The sequence below is a fragment of the Eptesicus fuscus genome, chromosome 4 (genome assembly GCF_027574615.1).
Source record: "Eptesicus fuscus isolate TK198812 chromosome 4, DD_ASM_mEF_20220401, whole genome shotgun sequence".
NCBI classification, from domain to species: Eukaryota; Metazoa; Chordata; class Mammalia; order Chiroptera; family Vespertilionidae; genus Eptesicus; species Eptesicus fuscus.
Genome location: NC_072476.1, coordinates 84,287,711 through 84,305,367, shown reverse-complemented (window position 1 = coordinate 84,305,367; position 17,657 = coordinate 84,287,711). Strand labels below are relative to the sequence as shown.

At 58.3% G+C, this 17,657-nt stretch overlaps 1 protein-coding gene across 1 annotated transcript; it reads right to left on the bottom strand.

Moving 5' to 3' along the window:
- Positions 1-4,666: 4,666 nt before the first annotated feature.
- SLC6A18 (solute carrier family 6 member 18) lies at positions 4,667-16,914 on the bottom strand. Its single transcript, XM_008162050.3, has 12 exons — positions 16,755-16,914; positions 14,708-14,848; positions 14,052-14,189; positions 13,310-13,491; positions 11,685-11,795; positions 10,868-10,980; positions 9,924-10,052; positions 8,536-8,692; positions 7,903-8,107; positions 7,379-7,538; positions 5,943-6,105; positions 4,667-4,873 (listed from the first exon to the last, which is right to left on the bottom strand). Exons 1-12 carry the CDS (start codon positions 16,912-16,914, stop codon positions 4,667-4,669), a joined length of 1,866 nt encoding a protein of 621 aa, XP_008160272.2.
- Positions 16,915-17,657: the final 743 nt, after the last annotated feature.

Genomic DNA, 17,657 nt, shown 5'->3' with positions numbered 1-17,657 from the left:
TGTCCAGTCAGCTTCTCACAGGCCCTCGAGCTCATTCCCAGCTGGTTCCACCCAGAGGGTCTGGCCCCTGTGTCCCGAGACCCCAAGACCTGTGCTGCTGGCTGGGCTGCTCCCCGGAGAAGGTCAGCCCCCAAGTCATCGAGGAAGCAGAGCCCACCCAGCCCCCAACCAAGCCCCACCCCCACCGCCACTTTCTAGTGACAGGTTTGTCCTTCAGCTGCCCGCTGCCAGGAGGAGGCAGGTACGAGAGCCTGGTTGGGGCGTTGGCATCTGGCAGGGAAGCATCAGGGACCTTTGTCACCCTCCTTGTTGGGGGGTCACCCTGGTCTGCAGTGATGGCCCACGTGTGGTGGGTGTGTGTGACCTCCTTCCTGCTGATGGGCTGTGACTCAAGCCGTCCACACCCGCTGGAGCAGCATTCACCCAGCTGACCCCCCAGCTGCATCCAAAGTCCATGTCTCGATGAACTTGTCCAGAAGCAAAGGGCCCAGTCAGCTCTTTGAGCCCATTCCCCACCGTCCACACCCACGCTTCTGACCTGCGTGTCCCCATGCCCTGCCCAGGCCTCCTGGAGCCAAGCATACACCGCTTGCCACTTCCACTTCCGGAGTCTTCTGCTGGCCCCACTCAGCACACAGCCCCATGGCCCCTCCTGCACTACCTCCTGCCTCCACCCCAGGGATGGGGTGAGAGCTGTGAGAGAAGAGCCTTTGTATATTTTCTTAGTTTTTCAATATTTCTCTTACATTTGTATTAAAATATGCACCACATAAGTACGGTTATCTATATAAACATGAGTATTGAGTTGATGTGCATGGGCCCGTGGTTTGGTGGGGCCTGGAAGGTCCTGGGGTAGAGATGTGGTGGGAGGGAGGTGGGAGGTGGGTAGATGGGAAGGGCGCTCCCACAAGGCAGGTGCAGCATGCTGGTGGGTGGGAAGGCCCCAGCCCAGCACCCTCCCCTGCCGACGGCTGACTGCACTGGCTCAGCTTGGAGGTGACCTGGGAGCTCTCGAGGCAGCAGATTTCTACCTGAGCTCTGGGTTTTGGTGCTGGAACCACACATACTTGGGGTCCTGTCCCCCAAGTTTATAGTTCAGGTCTGGGGTGGGACCTGAGAAGTTGCACTTTTAACAAGTTCCTGACACTGCTGGCTGGCACCACTACTGGGGGCACCGGGAGGTTTGGGGGCTGGTCTTGGGGCTCTTCTATGCAGTGGCCAGGAGAGCAGACAGCAGCTTGCTTGGTCCATGGTCAGGAGTTGGAGGTTATAGGGGCATGGATGAGGCCACCTGGGAGAAGTTATTGGCACCCTGGAGGAGCTTGTGTGGGAGTGGGCAGTCTGGGGCCTTGGTGATGGGGAGGAGGGACCAGCCTCACCAGAGCCTCCATACACCCCATGTCCCTGATCTGATCCCCACCTCTGGGTCCACCCTGTCCTCCGGTCCCTGTGAGGAGCGCCAGTGAGAAGGGTTTGTCCTTGGAGTGGCAGGTGTCATCAGGAAAAGGAGCTGGAGTTAGGCTCTCATCCTTGTAGAAATGACCCCTCGAGTGGGAGACCCATAGCATGCCTGTCTGGACCTCTGGGGGCCACGCTGTGCACCCGTGGGCTATGCAGGGCCTTGGACAGACAGCTGGAAGGATTGCACAAAGAACAACAGAAAGGGGTGGCAGCTCAAAGGAGGTGTCATCGGAAAGTCTCCACCAGGGGAGTTGGCACTGGGGTGGAGTGGTGAGCAAGTTGGAGGCTTCCTTCCGGATGTCCCTAATGGGGCCACAAAACGTGACAGGTGCCATTGAGTGTACCTGGGAGGGGTTGCGTGCATGCTGCGGTCGAAGTTTATGGATATTGCCTTGTTTACTGCTACTGCGGCGAGCGTTCAAGTAACTGGGCTATGCATTTATGGCTGACCCAAGTCCACCACGTGCATCGTAAATGCCCAGGAGAAATGAGCAGCGAGAGGCTGAGCCCCACCCTGGGCGCCGGCCTGCAGTGCCCTCGCTATCACAAACACGGGAGGACTGACCCTCAGCCCAGGGTGGAGGGCACTCAGGGCAGGTGGGACAGGGCCCAACCGGGCCCTGCAGACACCTGAGACAGCAGATTTCAACCTGAGCTCCGGGTTCCTTGGTGCTTGAACCACACATAGTTGGGGTGCTGTCCCCCCAAGTTTATAGTTCAGCAAGTCTGGGGTGAAACAGGCACCTGAGCTGACCCTTGCTGGCTACCCCGGGCTCACAGCACCCTGGGCGTTTCGGGCATTTCCATAGCAGACTGGGCCCAGGAGGTCAGCTATGGCTCCGTTATCCGTCTTCTAGAAGCTGTAGAACCTTGTTCTCTAGGAAATACATCCCGGGGCAGCTTTACTCAGTCACGTGCATCTTTACCCAAGTGTTAAGCCCTTGAGAAGGGCGCACGCGGTGGTCAGGCTTCCCTCACTGAGAATTTCTGACTTATCTCTTTTTTTAAAAACCACTGTGCAGTCTGTCAAACTCAGGGTGAAATGTTAAAACAGTAACAATTTTAAAAGAAGGATTGCTGGTCTTCCCTAGAACTAAACCGCATGGACAGGAGCCCGTTTGCGCCTGCATCCCACAGAGGTGTGTGGAGCAAGTGGAGTGAAGCTGTGAAAAGGAGTAACCAGGATGCAAGAGTGAAAGCAGATGATGCTCCAGGACCCCCAAAGTGCTCAGTGGTTATTCTCCCCCCCTCCCCCCCCCCGCTGCCCCCGTCCTGTGGTTGGCAAACTGGCTCGCGAGCTACATGCGGCTCTTTGGCCCCTTGAGTGTGGCTCTCCCACAAAATACCACGGCCTGGGCGAGTCTATTTTGAAGAAGTGGCATTAGAAGTTTAAGTTAAAAAAATTTGGCTCTCAAAAGAAATTTCAATTGTTGTACTGTTGATATTTGGCTCTGTTGACTAATGAGTTTGCCGACCACTGCCCCAGTCCCATGACCCTGCCCCTCCCTTTCCCGCGTGTGCGCCTGGCTGTGAAGGACACTACAGAGCAAACGGGTCCCAAACCTGGGTGGGCTCAGAAAGCCCTGGTGCTGTGAGGGGCAGACTAATGACCCCCAATGTGGCCCCCGCCCTAATCCCAAAACCAGCAAGGAATATTAGGTAACGAATCAGCTGACTGAAATGGGAGATGATTCTGAGTTATCTAGGAGAACCAATGTGATCACAGGGTCCCTAAAAGGCTGAGAGACAGTGTGTCAGAGAGATGCCACAGGAGAAAGACTCTGGCCATTAATGGCTTTTCGACAGAGAAAGGGGTCAGGGTCCCAGAATGGGGGCAAAGGTCAGGACTCGCCCAACTGTGGGGCTTCCACACACTTTGGGATATCCTTGAATTCAGGCCATTTTCACACCCAGCTGCTCTTGGGCAGCAGCCGTGCATGTTTGTTTGCCTGGTCTGGGCTGGCTGTGGGCACAGATGGCTCCCAACAGCTGGCCTGGCCTGGGCTGTTTATAACCTGCCATAAAACTTGCTGTCTGGGGGTTTTCAGCACCCTGGACAGTGTTAGCCCAACTGGAGATTGGTTTAAAAGGCGCTTAGACAAGCGTGTGCTGGGTCTTCATGGGGGCTGTTCCCAGCAGCATTTGGCCAAGGACATGATGGTCTCAGGGTGGCAGTTCAGAAACAAGCCTGTGTGTCAGGGCTCAGCTCCTTAGACCTGACCCCTGGCTCCTTACTGGTGGAGAGGAATAAGGGAGGGAGGGAGGGAGGGAGGGAGGGAGGGAGGGAGGGAGGGAGGGCGGGCAGGTGAGGAGTTGGGGAAGAGGCACTGTGCTGAGGGCTCTAGAGCAGGCAGGTCCTGGCTGTCAGCTGCAGGAGGGCTTGGTGCCTGGCCCCACCAGCACTGGCACCGGCACAGAGGAGTGACAGGGAGCGAGGGGAGCAGCTGGGAGTGATATTTCTCCCCCTGGAGACAGTGGGAACCTGAATGATAATCGGCCTTTCCGTACCTTCTTGACACACATTTAAGTCTTTGAGAAAGTTTTAAAAGGACTAAAGGCAGTGTTTCTGATAAAACCTCAGGAGCAGCCAGGCAGCCCCAGCTCCCTGGCAGGGCTCACTCCTCCCTCAAGGAGGGTCCATCCTTGGGTCCTGGGGAGGCCATGGGTTCCCTGAGACAATTCTTCATATCAGGCTGCCCACCTCACCTGAGACAAACCCGTGTCCTGCTGCCTGCATGGTTCCCTTCACCTGCGTGGCCATGGCAGACCGTCCCCAGAACCTGAGTGCGCTAGGTGCAGGGGCTGCTGCAGGCAGCCTTGGAGATCAGCCCTGAAATTCCCACAACCCATGTGGCACAAGGCCAGTGCAAAGGGTGTGGGTGTGGCTTCCTCAGAGACGCCCTCCTCTGGCCTGCTTGGCAGCAGGACCTCCCCGCCATTTTGCCCGTGGATTTGCCAGGTGCATCCTATGGCCGCTCAGACAGTGCTGGGCAGGACCCCAGACCGCAGGGCCCCAGGCACCAGATGCCGGGCTTTCTCCCATGTGGCGAACAGCATGGACGGTGATGTCTAAGCTGGGCTGCGTGCTGAGAGGGTCGGAGGCGTGAGAGTGTCTGGAAGTAACAACCACAGGTCTCAGGGTCGGTAAGTATAATGTGGTTGGGTTATGTGTGAGCGAGGGCGTACAGGCCGGGCCCTCCCGCCCTTAGCAGACCTCGCTGTCGGAGACCTCGCTGACCTGCAGCTTCAGACGCATGTTCTGCTGCACATTCTCCTGCTTCCGTCTGCGCCAGATGGGCAGCTGGGCCATCGCAACTCCCGGGACCAACAGTGCGGGCAAGAAGGACAGGAGCCCACAGATGGCCTGCACCCAGCCCGGGTAGGACTTCTCCTGCCGCGAGGGGAACTGCTTCTGCAGAGACAGGAGGCCACAGGGTGAGTGTCCGAGGGAGGGGGCAGCGTCCCCCCGACCCACGACCTGGACAGAGCGAGGCTGACCCTCAGCCAAGTGATTGTGTGTGGGCAGCTTCACCCCATCTCTTCCTGAAATCAAGCAGCAGGTTGGTTCATTCCCAGCAGATGAATGGAAAAGGCACAGGGCCAGGGGCTGCTCCCTGAGCCGTGAGGGCACAGGGGGCTGAAGGCTTAGGGCTGGACGTGGGCTGAGCCTCCTGTGGGGGCGGGGCTCTGAGAGACAGGCTGGGAACCTAAGGGGCTGTGTTCTGAAAAGAGCCACCCTGTCCACCCCGAGGGAACCCACAGTCTCGAGGTTGCCTCGGCCTGACCCACGGGGCATCGTTAGGCCCTGTGATCCCCTCCGTCCCCGCTGTTGGGGAACGAGACAACACACCAACTTCAGGTCCTTCTTTTGAGGTTCACAAGGCACTACTGTATGAATCTAATAGGATAATATTCATAAGAATTCTATTTCTCCTTCTGCCCATGGTGTCTTGGGCAGCTCCCCTTTCCAAAGGGGAATTTGGACGGAATTACTTCCATGCTCCCCACAAGGGGCACAGTGAGGTTCAGAGCGGCTAGACAGGGTGGCAGGTCAGCCGGGCCACGTGGCTCAGCCCTCGGACAGGGCTTGGTGGCAGTTCAGGGACGCGTGCTACATGCACCTTCTCTCATCTCAGAGTAGGAGTGGGCAGTGTGAGGAGCTTGTCCCCACAGCACGTGGGAAGTGCAGCTGGAGGCTACACCTCTGTGTGCGGGGCTTTAGGGAGGGACCTGTGATGTCACCAGAGTCTGGAAACTGCTTGTCATCCTGCTACTGGCTGAGGTTGTCCGGGCTGCCCGAGTCACCTCTGATGCTCCAGGGCACTCCTGACCTCGGATGGCATAGCAAAGGCAGCCCACATGGTCACTTAGAGTACACTTGTCCACCATGAATGTCATCTGGGCCTGGGAGCACCAGAGCCGGGCCAGGCCAGGCCCGAGGCAGATCCCAGGGTCCCCGGGTCCCCATAAGAAGGACCTACGTATTGGGGGTTCCAGGCCTTGTAGCTCAGTGTTGTCCAGACCATGAAGATAATATAAGCCACGAAGATGGTCAGCAGCAGCAGGGGGCTGATGAACTTCCAGGTCACCCGCCAGTAGAGGCCAGGCCGCCTCCCGGTCATCCATTCAATGTCGTCACAGAACCTGCCAGAGACATTGGGCTTAGGTCCCCCCACCGGGCCCCATGTCTGCAAGCCCACATGCTCAGCCAGCACCTTCATCCAGTGTCACCAAGATGTGGTCTGTGGGGCTGTCCCCCACTCCACGCCGTCCTTTGCCCCCATGCCTTCCTGAGTAGCCACCAGACGGGCAGCCCTCGCAGATCCTGATGAGGACTCAACTCCCGTCGATAAGTAGAAATGTCCTGAGCGAGCAGGTCAGTCCAGCCAAGGAAGGGGACTGGGGCAGGGGGTGCCTGTGCCAGTCAGCAAGGAGGAGGTCAGCCCAGCCCCAGCCTGGCCCCTGGGTGAGGTGCCTCTGGGCAGGAACTGTGCGTTCCACCCCTGGCAGGCTCAGCTGCTGGGTGAGAAGCAGCAAAGCCCCTGCCAGCCCAGCTGTGGGAAGGAAGCAGGTGCCTGACCTGGTGCCCCCAGTGCCCAGGGTGGAGAAGGGACCTGGACAGCATTGACCCAGAATGTAAAGCAGCTGCATCTAGGAGCCAATGGAAGGGCAGGACCCCCCCAAGGCCCTCCCTCTGCTTGCTCCCTCCAATCCAGCTCCACTCCAGGTGTTTCCCGAGATCCCACAGCTGGCTGAAGTCCAGGGCTCACTGTTCACCCCACATTACCAGGTCAGGCCCCCACCAGACAGCTGCCTCTCACTTGCTCCTCTCCAGGTGGGCAGTGTCTCACCTCAGGACAAGCACGCTGGCCCCTGTGCCCACAGAGCAGGGGGAAGGCCCTGGATTTGTGACTTCCAGTGTGCTTGGAACCAAGGACAGAGAGCACAACCTCTAGGGCCACTCGGGCAAGGCTGTGGTCAGGGGTGGCAGGTGTGAGTGAAGATGTGAGTGAAGGTGTGAGTGATAAGTACGCAGCAGGCCTGAGCCAGGTGGAGATGGGCAGGACAGGTGCTAAGCCTTCTCGGAGGCCTCCAGGAGGGCAGCTGGACCTCCTGTGCCCTAGTATCTACTTATCCTTGTACTTGAGGAGTCTGCCCCATGTAACTGGAAACTAGCCATTTTGTTGCTTGTCTCCCCACAGTCTGGGAGGCCGGCACAGCCAGATGGGTGGGTTCTGTGGGGGCTTCTGTGGATAACTGGGAGTCACCCTTGGGAAGGGCCTCAGATGATTCTGTCTCATCCCTGTAGCTGCCCTGGAAACTGGCAGCCACGATGCCCAGACATTGTATACGAGGGATGCTGGGGCAGAGGGGCAGGATCCCAGCCCCAGCCGATGCCAAAGGAAGTGGAACTCACCGTTCCATCCCGTAAACATAGACGACGCCGATCACCTCGAAGAAGGCGAAGATGATCAGGTTCAGGGAAGCAGCGTATTTGTCGAAAACCTCGAGCCAGTAGTTCCCAGACTGCAGCGTGAAGCAGGTTGCCACGAGGAAGCAGAGCAGGCAGACCGTCCCTGCGGGCACGCACACTCATGCCTCTCAAGTTGCCCTGCTGCTGCCCTCCCAGCCCTCACACCTTCTCCCTGTCTGCTTGTCCCCGCCGATTCCTGAACTGTGCCCAGAGGGCAGGAGGATGCTGGGACTGGCCTCAGAGGGCAGTGTTGAGAGAGGATCCCTGCTCCCAGCCCTGCTGACCCTCTGCTCCCCATGATGGCCCTTGGGAGTCAGTACAGGGCCACTGGAACCAGCCCTGAGAGGCAACAAGGCTGACCCCGCCCTCCATGGAGACTGACACGGCCCTCGAGCCCTCATGGAGGAGGGTGTCTGGACAGTGGGTAGGAGTGAAACCAGAGGCAGGCGAACAGTGAGGACACTCACCAGTCAGGGCCTCCTTGGGGACCCGTCTTGGCAGGACCCCCATATCCAGGAGTGGCGTGATGACACCCTCTATGTTCCCGAACATGGATGACAGTCCCAAGGTGAACAGCATCGCGAAGAAGAGCACGGCCCACGCGGGTGCTCCCGGCATGTGCAGGATGGCCTCCGTGAAGACAATGAAGGCCAGGCCTGTGCCCGAGGCGCTCTGCAAGGCACGCACAGCCGCGCTGGGACACACGTGCACGGGGCGCCCAAGCTTGACACATACACTGACACTCCTCATGCTCGGACACATGCACCAACATGGCCTGCGCTGTGAGACATGTGCCCTGACACCCTCCTGGCCTCGGGTGAGGTGCTGGGCCTGCTCCATCGGGGCTGTGCTGGGACAACACAGGGCACCCTGAGTGAAAGGAACCTCCTTTCCTTCAGCAGCCTGCAGCCAGCCTGTGCCGTGGGGCCCGGGCCTCTGGGCTCAGGCACCATCAGACCACTGCCCTGAGGACCTGCCCATCTCAGCCTGCTGCACGGGCCCCGAGGGTCAGCGGACCCTGTGTGCAGCTGCCCACTCCTCCACAGCCAGTGACGCCCTCCCCTGGCCAGCCGTAGGCAGCAAGGCCAGGCCCCCAGCACCTTATCCAGAAAGTCTTGCAGACGGCAGGACTCCAGGTGCAGCCCGGCCAACCTCTCAGGGTGGGTGGCATTCAGGTGTGTGAGGACATCAGTGTACTCGTCCCTGGAGATGCTCTGGTCTGGGAAATCAAACTCATTGGTGAGACTGAGGATGTTCCTGCAGGGACAGAGAGGCAGAGTAAGCGCTCAGTGGGGCAGCGACTTCCACAGTGAACATGCCCAGAAGGACCCCAGCAATCCCAGTGAGGGTCAGCCCCTCGGTCTGCCAGGGTCTCCAGACCACCTGGGTGGAGGGCAGGCCTGGAGGGGACGCCCCCCGGTATGGTACAACTGGCCCTGGGCAGTGGCAGCTCCTTGCCTCCTGCACCTGTGGACCCCCAGCCAACACTGGGCGCAGGGCTCCCTGAAGGCCCGGGAAGGGTGGGCCAAGCTCTGCTCCTCCAGCCTTTCCGTCGAAAGAGCTTCACCCTGCGCCCGGGGCTCCCGACTCAAAGGAGCAGCGTAGGTGTTTCTGTATTTGCAACTTTGCCTGCTTGTTAAGTTATTTGTAACCTCAAAGTCAGCACCGTGGCCCTTCTGTAGTTATCTGAGGACATGTTCAGAGCGGTACGTCCCACCCACCGAGACCCGAAGGCCCCCACCGCCTTCCTGTTTCACCTCTACTGTGGACAGGGTCTCTTATAGCCTAGTTAGGGCCACGGTTTTCACATCTTTTGTGCCTTTTGATGGCTATTTTGCTGTTTAAAGGCCCCCCAAGGATGGTACAGATGTGTCACGAAATGCAGTGAATAGCACACACCGCCCGGAAGCTCAACCGGCTGACCCCTAGCGCAGTTAATGGATCAACAGCTCGTGTTCACCAGGCATCTCAGTGGAATTACACTGCCCCCCAGGGCACAGGCCTGCAGCGCCTCTGGAACATTCCGCCCCCTCCTGGGAGCACTGTCTGACCTCTTCCTCCCTCTGCAGGCTCAGCCCAGCACCTCAGAACAGTGTCACGTTAGCACCGTGGACATGGCGGATCACCTTCTGCGGCTCTCAGGGGCGTCCTTCCTGCCTCTCCAGCTCCTGGCGCTCTCGGCTTGCCGGGCTGTGGCCGTACCCCTGCAGCCTCTGCTTGTCATCACACAGCCTCTCCCTGTTTGTGTCCCTTTCTGTCTCATATAAGAACCCTCTCCTGGATTCGGGGCACCCTATCCAGTATGGTCTCATCTTGATCAAGACTCTCTGCAAAGACCCTATTTTCAAATCAGGTCACGTTCTATGTTCTGGGTGAACATACCCTTTGGGGGACACTCCACCCTCCTGCCCTAAGGAACTAGGAGGTCACTGAGTGGGACCCTAAAGCAGCAGGCCCCCATCTGGAGGCCCCTGGACACTGTGCTCACCTGTCCAAGCAGTGCCCATAGTCATTGGCCGCCTTGAACCCCAAGACAGAGAAGACAGCAATGGAGGCGTAGAGGGAGGTCATGCTGTTGACCAGGGCGATGGTCACTGCGTCCTTCTCACAGTCGTTCCTGAGCAGATGGAGCGCATGGCTGTGTTTAGGCCCTTGGGGAGGAAATTCAGAGGGAGCTCGCTGCCTCAGCACCCCATCTGGATGCCCCCACGCTGTTCCTGGGGCCCTCTTGTGTGTGACCCAGAAACTCTGCACTATTCCTGGTGCTCTCAGGACAGCCTTGGCCCCTCCCACCCACCCCTCCTCACCAGCCCCTCCTGCCTCCAGGCTGCTGAGGTGGGTGAACTAACTGCACACGAGCTACCGGGGGTGAGAGTTGAGACAGTAACTTGTCAATACAGCCAGGGCCCAGCTGGCCTTGGCCTCCGCCTCCTGCCCCTGCCCGCTCTGAGGGGCGGGAACACTGACACCACAGGAATTCGGTTGAGGGCTGTCACAGGGCCTTCACTGTGTGGTTTACGATGGTTGTAACGGGAGCACCAGGTGGCTGTGGCTCCTTGTAGAGCGGAGGCCGAGTCTGCTTTAGTGGCTACAGAGGCGACACGCGTGGCATCTCTGCTCCACGACCTCAGGAGCCACACACGTGGTTCGTGTTGGTGTGTCCGCCCCAGTTATGGCCTTGTTCCTGGGTTTGGTTATCTGGGCTCTCTTCCAGCAGTGGCTCCAAACGTGCGGGAGGCTGCCTGGAGGCCCTGACCTCCGGCCCCGGGGATGACTCAGTAATTGCTGGAATGCCCAGAATCTGGTCTCATCTCAAGTTCACCTTTGCTTGCCCTCTGTCCCAGGCAGGAAGCCCCATAAAGACATGCTAAGTGAGCACCGAGACAGGCCCGGCACCTCGGTTGGAAGGTCCCCACCCGAGCCCAGCCCTACCTGGGCGGGTTGTAACTCGCTAACGCGATGTGTCCTCCGAAGGCCAAGGACAGAGAGAAGAATATCTGGGTGGCTGCGTCCAGCCACACCCGGGGGCTCTGGAGGGTCTGCATCTGGAGGGAGATGGGAGGCCCCTGTGCCACAGGCCAACCTCACCCGGCCAGTGCCTTCTGTCCCAGGGCATGCCCAGGACTTCCTCTGGGCAGCGGTCATGAGTGGTGTCACTGGCTCAGGCCCCAGGGGCAGTTGAGGACCATACAGGAGGGAGTGTGTTTGGAAGGGCCACTTGCAAACTCGGCCTCCCATCCTGTGATGTGTCAAAGAACCCACAGCTCCCGTCCACATGGGACACGTGGGTGCTGAGAATTTGACTGCACTGCCTGGGGAGCCTGGGGCGTGTGGTGCAGCCCCCGGAACCTCCCAGGGGCTGCTGGGATCTGGAGAGCATGGAATGTCTAGAAGGGCTGGGGCTTTGGTGGGCAGGTCCCTTGGTCCCATGGCTCCTCGCCTGGTGGGGCTGTGCAGCTGGACAAGGCTCTCAGAGGTGTGGGGTTCAGAGCATTAGGGATGGGACAGCGGGTGCCCAGCCAGCCTCTACCTTGAGCCCAACATCCTGCGAGCACCAAAGTCCGCATGTTCCAAACCGTGTCCTCCTCCTGCTCCCTTCACCCTGACCCTGACCTCCTTCCTGAGGCCCACGCTCCCCTCCTCCTCATCATCCTGCAAGGTCAGGGGGTGGTATGAGCTGGACTGGGCTTGGCTGTGGCCCTACTTGTGTGCTTCCTGGTGCCTGGACTTCCATTTGAGACCCACTTACGTTGGGAGTGAACAGGTAGATTAACCCTTCCGTCGCCCCGGGCAGAGTGAGTCCTCTTATAAGGAAGATGGTCAGGACCAGGTAGGGGAACAAGGCTGTGAAATAAATTACCTTAAAGAAAGACCAGATTGTGAGACTTTTCAATGGTATCTGTTCCACATAAAAATCTTTAGAGAGGCAGGCCTGCTGGAAACGCCTCAGTGGCCAGTGGCCTGTCATTCATCTGGGACCCAGTCAGGTCAGGGCAGAGGGCACTGGGGAGGTGGTGGGTGGGATCTGGTCAAGCTTGGAGGGGTTGGAGCTCACTGTGATGGTCACAGTGGACTCACGTAGGTGTTTGTGCCTGTGGGTCCGCTGAGGGGAGCACTGACTTCCCGTGTGGCGGCCTCCCTCTTGTTCACACTGCAGGCATTGAGTTCTCGCTTCACCGACACCTCTTCCCACCCCCACCCCCTGGCTGGTCACTCTCAGGGTCTCGGGGACCCACACCTGCCCATACCCTCTCCCACATGGCACCCACTCTCAGCAAGCTTTGGCAGGAGTCTGCACACACGGCGTCGATGCAAAATAAATCTCTTTTCTCACTGCACCCCCAGACTGACTTTGGAGGTCACCCTGACACATCTTTAGGGACTTTCATAACTGGGCTGTCTGGAGTATCTGGCTGGCTTGTTGGGCCTCATGGCTGCTCTGTCTCCCTCGGTAATTCAAGTCCTCTCAAGTGTGGAGACCCTCATGTGAGAGCAGCTGTGACACCCACACGCCCACTGAGGAATGTCCAGGTGCACATGTGGGTTGGTCTGTGCAAGAGCCACACAGCCATGACCGGGAGCCGGGTGCCTGGCACTGCACACAGTGACTTAAAAAGATAGATAAGGCCCTGGCTGGTGTGACTCAGTTGGTTGAAGCATTGTCCTGCACACCGAAGGTCAGAAGTTCAGTTCCCAGTCAGGGCACATACCTAGGTTATGAGTTCAATCCCCAGTCAGGGATTGTGTGGGGGGCAGCCAATTGATATTTTTCTCTTATATTGATATTTCTCTTTCTCTCCCTCTCTCTTCCTCTCTCTTTGGGATCAATGAAAAATATATCCTCAGGTGAGGATTAAGTGGGGGGTGAGGGAAATACTCAAAAAAGAAAGAAAAAGAAACAAAGAACAGACTTGACAAGCACAAAACATACACAGTGACAGAGTTATATGAACCAGATCAATAATTGCATTAAATGTAAGCGATCTAAACACCCTACACAAAAGGTAGGGACCATCAGATTAGATTGGGGAAAAGCAAGACCAACTGCATGCTGATGAGGACAAGAAACACACTTTAAACAGAGATTCCATCAGGTTAAAAGAAGCAGAATGGAAAAACATAGATGTCAACATGGTCAGAGAAGGCTGGATGGCTGTTAATATCTTAATCGACTTCAGAGCAAAGACTATGACTCGGGTAAGGACAGTCACTCTGTAAGGATAAAGGCATCGATTCTCCAAGGAGATATGACAGTCTTGATGCCCAAGCCTCTCCCAGCAGAGCCTCTAAACCCACTCTGATGGCAGTGGGGGAGAAGGGAGGACTCTGCAGCTGGAGGGAGTGAGGGAGAGGGTCTGCCCCGCAGGCTCTCACCTTTCCGGTGGATTCGATGCCTCTGATGACACACAGGTACAGGACTGCCCAGCAGGCCGCCAAGCAGACCAGCAGCCGCCACTGGATGGAGCCGCTGTAGTCGATGTCGGCGGTGATGTTCAGCGTCTGCCGGTACCAGAAGTAGCTCACGGAGCTGCTGCCCTGGCACTCCTCCACGAACCCTGAAACCAGGAGGTGTGGTCACCGGGCTGGCCTTGGGGCTCAGGTGGGATCGGGCTTTGCAATCCTCCGCCCAGGAATGAGACTGTGCATAATCCACCCTGGACTGGCGCCCTCCTCTGCCCAGGCGCCCAGCATGGCCAACGGGGTGGACACAGGGAGCCTCCAGGCCTGACTTACTGCCAGGCACCCAGGGTCGGCATTGTTCACAATGAGTGAAACGCAAGATCGTACCAACCAGAGGTGGGATGGGAGGAAGTGAGCAAACTGCTGAAAACAATGACCGTTTTCCACGTTGCCAAGATCTAGTCAGATCCGGCACCAGGCTGGGGTCTGGACCTAACAACCTAATTCAGCCAACGCAGCAATCCCCTGCTAACCCTCTCATCACTGGGCCCAGCGTGGCTCTGAGCCCCCAGCGGAGCGTGTCTGTGGGCCCCTGGGTCCAGCAGTGAGCAGAGACACGGGTGAAGAGAATCAGAGTTCAGACGCGCTCTTTCAGGGTGACCATGAGGGGCTCCTGCGAAGGCAGGGCGTGAACTCCCCCGGTCCCGGACACTACCTGTCTGGTTGAGGTTCAGCGGGCAGGTGCTCCAGGGCAGCGGGTGCTGGAAGGAGTTGAGGAGGTACCACAGCACCCAGGTCAGGACGGTGTTGTAGTAGAGACTGATCAGGAAGGACGCGGTGAAGCAGCCCAGCCCTGTGGGCACACGACGGACAGTCACCGTCCTCCCTGTTACAGACTGTCTTGACTCACCTTCCGCCATTTCTGCTGCCCCACATCTGGACGAATCTCCTGGCTGAGGACGCATCATTGTATGAAGCCCTGTTCAGCCCCCTTCATCCATGCCCACGAGCTTCCGGGACATGCGGGCTCAGCGTGTGCACAGGCCCACAGGGCTCAGGACACGGGACAGCCTGCTGCTGCTCCAGGGGGCCAGCCTGTTGCCTCCTTCTCCTGCACCCTGAGCTCACTCCATGCAACACCCTCCACCCAAGTCTGTCCTCAGGGGAACCAATGAGGCCTCCTCGGAGTGTGACGAGGGGTGGCTCCCACAGGGACACTGCTGCCTGGGTCTCCCAGCACCTTTACCCCAGGGTCCCTCCTTTGCCTGCAGGTTCCAAATCCCAAGCAAACCCACCATGGCCTTGGAACTGCATCCCTCACCCTGTCCCTCCCCAGCAGCTGTGGGCAGAGGTCCCAGAAAGGCAGCTTACCGACTCCGCCCAGGTAGGGGGAGATGGCCTTCCACACCCCGATGCTGCCTCTGCGCAGGCGCTGGCCGATGGCGAGCTCGATGTGGAACAGTGGGATCCCCTCGAAGGCCAGGGCGATGAGGTAGGGGATGAGGAAGGCCCCTGCAAGGACGCTGCGGTCAGCAGGGGAGGGCACCTGGGCAGGACGATCAGCGGCCTCCCTGAGAGGGGGCGGCCGCACGTCGGGCCCCGTGCTGCTGTTTTAATTCACTTGGCCGCATCCAACTTGTCAGTGCTTCGGAGGCGGTTTCATCAGCAAATGGGCTGTTTTGTTCCTACTGAGACCCCATGACGCCTGGTGACCGGCTGCCTCAGGACATGGAGCTGTCTCATTCACGCAGAATTCTGGAGAAGGTCAATGCCTCAGATTGTCTGCCCAGCCGTGCCCCGTGTTGGGGTGGGACCTGTCCCTCTGTCCCTTGCCAGCCGTGCAGTGGAAGGAGCGGAACAAAAAGCTTGGTCCTGGTGGCTGAGCCTTGGTCCTGGTATGAGGGGAGCCTTGGCCTCTCCCAGAGCCACAGACCCGAGCACCCAGCACGATCAGGACCTGCAGCCTCTGCCTGCAAGGCCTGCAGACCAGGCCGGCTCTCCCTCCCCCAGACCCTGTGGGCATCCCCGGGCTGTCGGGAGAATGGTGTTGTGAGCTTCCCGAGGGGTCTGGGGGAGGCTTACAGTCAGGAGACACAAGGCTCAAGGTGCTGCCTTGCCCCAAACCCCCGTAAAGGTTCTGACACGTGTGGGGGCGAGTGACAGGCAAGTTTCCTCCTTCTCGTCTACATTTTCAAAAATTTCTGCATGCCATGAACCTTCTTATATTCAGAAAAGATAAATAAACTTTACAGAAGTGCTGCCCTCATAACCAGGCAAGCCACATCACGCAGGGCCTTTGTCTGCTCCGCTCTGCGGAGTTGGGCCACGGAGCTCCCGCAGAGCCCAGACCTTCCTGCCTGTTCCCTGAGACTCAGCCTGTCCTCTGGCTCCCTGTGGCCGCCAGGACAGCCGCCTGTCTGCCCTTGAAGTGGGAAAGGATGGCTTCTGACCAGAAAGCGTGGTGAGAGAGCTCACCCACCCACAGACTTTCCTTCGTCCCTCGTTTCCTCGGCAGGAAGGGCCAGAGTAATTGCCCAAAGAAATGCTCCCCACATTTCCAACCAGAGACCTCCTGGGGCCTGGTGATCCCCTCGAGAGCCCTCAAGTCACACAGGAGCAGAGGTGCCTGGAAGGCAAGTGGACCTGGCACGGAGGCAGGACAGCCCCTAGAGGGTGAGGCCCCAGAGAAGAATGAGCCCAGGCTGGGAAGTCCCTGCTCATCATGTTGGGGGACAAAATCCGGAGCTAATCTATGACGGCTGCCAAGGGTGGTTCGTGTCTGTCTGTGCCCTCAAGTCCTCATGCACGTTCACACTGCGCCAAGAGAGACAAGCGCGTGCTCACTGCTTTCGTCTGTGTCCTGGCTACCAATAAAATGACTCTACCTGCCCTGGCTAGTAGCTCAGCTGATTACAGAATTGTCCGGATATGCCAAGGTTGCAGGCTTGATCCCCAGTCAGGGCACATACAAGAATCAACCAATGAGTGCTTAAATAAATGCAACAACAACCGCCCCCCACTTCCTTTCTCTAAAATCAATAATAATAATAATAAAAAAGACTCTAACAGGCTAAATTTCCCCGTAGATCCGCAGCCTCCTGTGGAGACCCGCTGTCTTAGGGATGCTCGAAGCCAGACCTCTTTCAAAGAGAGCAAGGAGCTGACAGAGCAAAGACTCGGGAACCAAAGGCCTGCCAAGTCTGCACACACGGGCAACCCCAAGGCAAGGCTGGGAGGAGCAGCGTTGGGAGGGTTCGCCTGGGTCCCAAGAGCTCTGATGCCCTCAGACGGTTTCTCCCTGGGCCATGCGTAGCGCTCTTCCTGGGAGGACCACTCCCACCCGGCAGGAACCAGTGACGACCTAGTCCGAGGTGCGACCGTTCCCCTGCTCCTGTTTGAGGATGCCGCACAGGCTCACCTCCCCCGTGGCTCTGGCACAGGTACGGGAACCTCCAGATGTTGCCCAGGCCCACGGCAAACCCCACACAGCTCAGGAGATACTGGAGCTTGTTGTCCCACTTGGGCCTCTCATCCTCACTGCTGTCCCCCAGTGGGTCTGGTCCTGGGGCGCTCGCCATGCCTGGTCTCTGGAACCCTGGAGACTCAATGCTCGAGCCTCGGCTGGGGCTTGAAGCAAGGAGCAGTCACCCCTTCAGGTGTATTTTTTTGTTATTTAAAGGAAAACCGTAGGGCCAGTTAATTGCTAACTCAGCCAGGCCCCGCTCTGGCATGCAGTCCCTCTCTGGCCCCCTCCCATCTCGTATGCTCAGTGCTGACAGCCCGCAGGTGCCACCACCAATGAACCATTTCCAAAAAGGGCCCCTGTTCACTGTGGGGACACTCAGGGGCCTCAAGACTGGGGCACACTTGGCTATCTTGATTGTGAGATAATCATCTAAGAAATACTACGGAGAACCATGCAGCCAATTCCCCCAATGGCAGCATCTTGCAAATATCTTGTCAATATCACAATGGGATGTCGATGTCCATATGTCAATTCAGGACCTGTCCCTCACCAGAGGGTCCCTCCTGTCTCTTTTTCTTTTACTAAATATACTTTTATTGATTTCAGAGCGGAAGGGAGAGGGAGAGAGAGATAGAAACATCAATGATAAGAGAGAATCATTGATTGGCTGCCTCCCGCACACTACCCACTGGGGATCGAGCCCCCAACCCGGGCACGTGCCCCCGACTGGAATCGAACCCAGGACCCTTCGGGTGGGCAGGGTGACACCCACTGCACACAGGGCCACCCCACCCACCACGCCTGTGCTCCGTGGACACCCGGCCATGGCTTCTTCAGAGGAAGCCCTGGAAACCA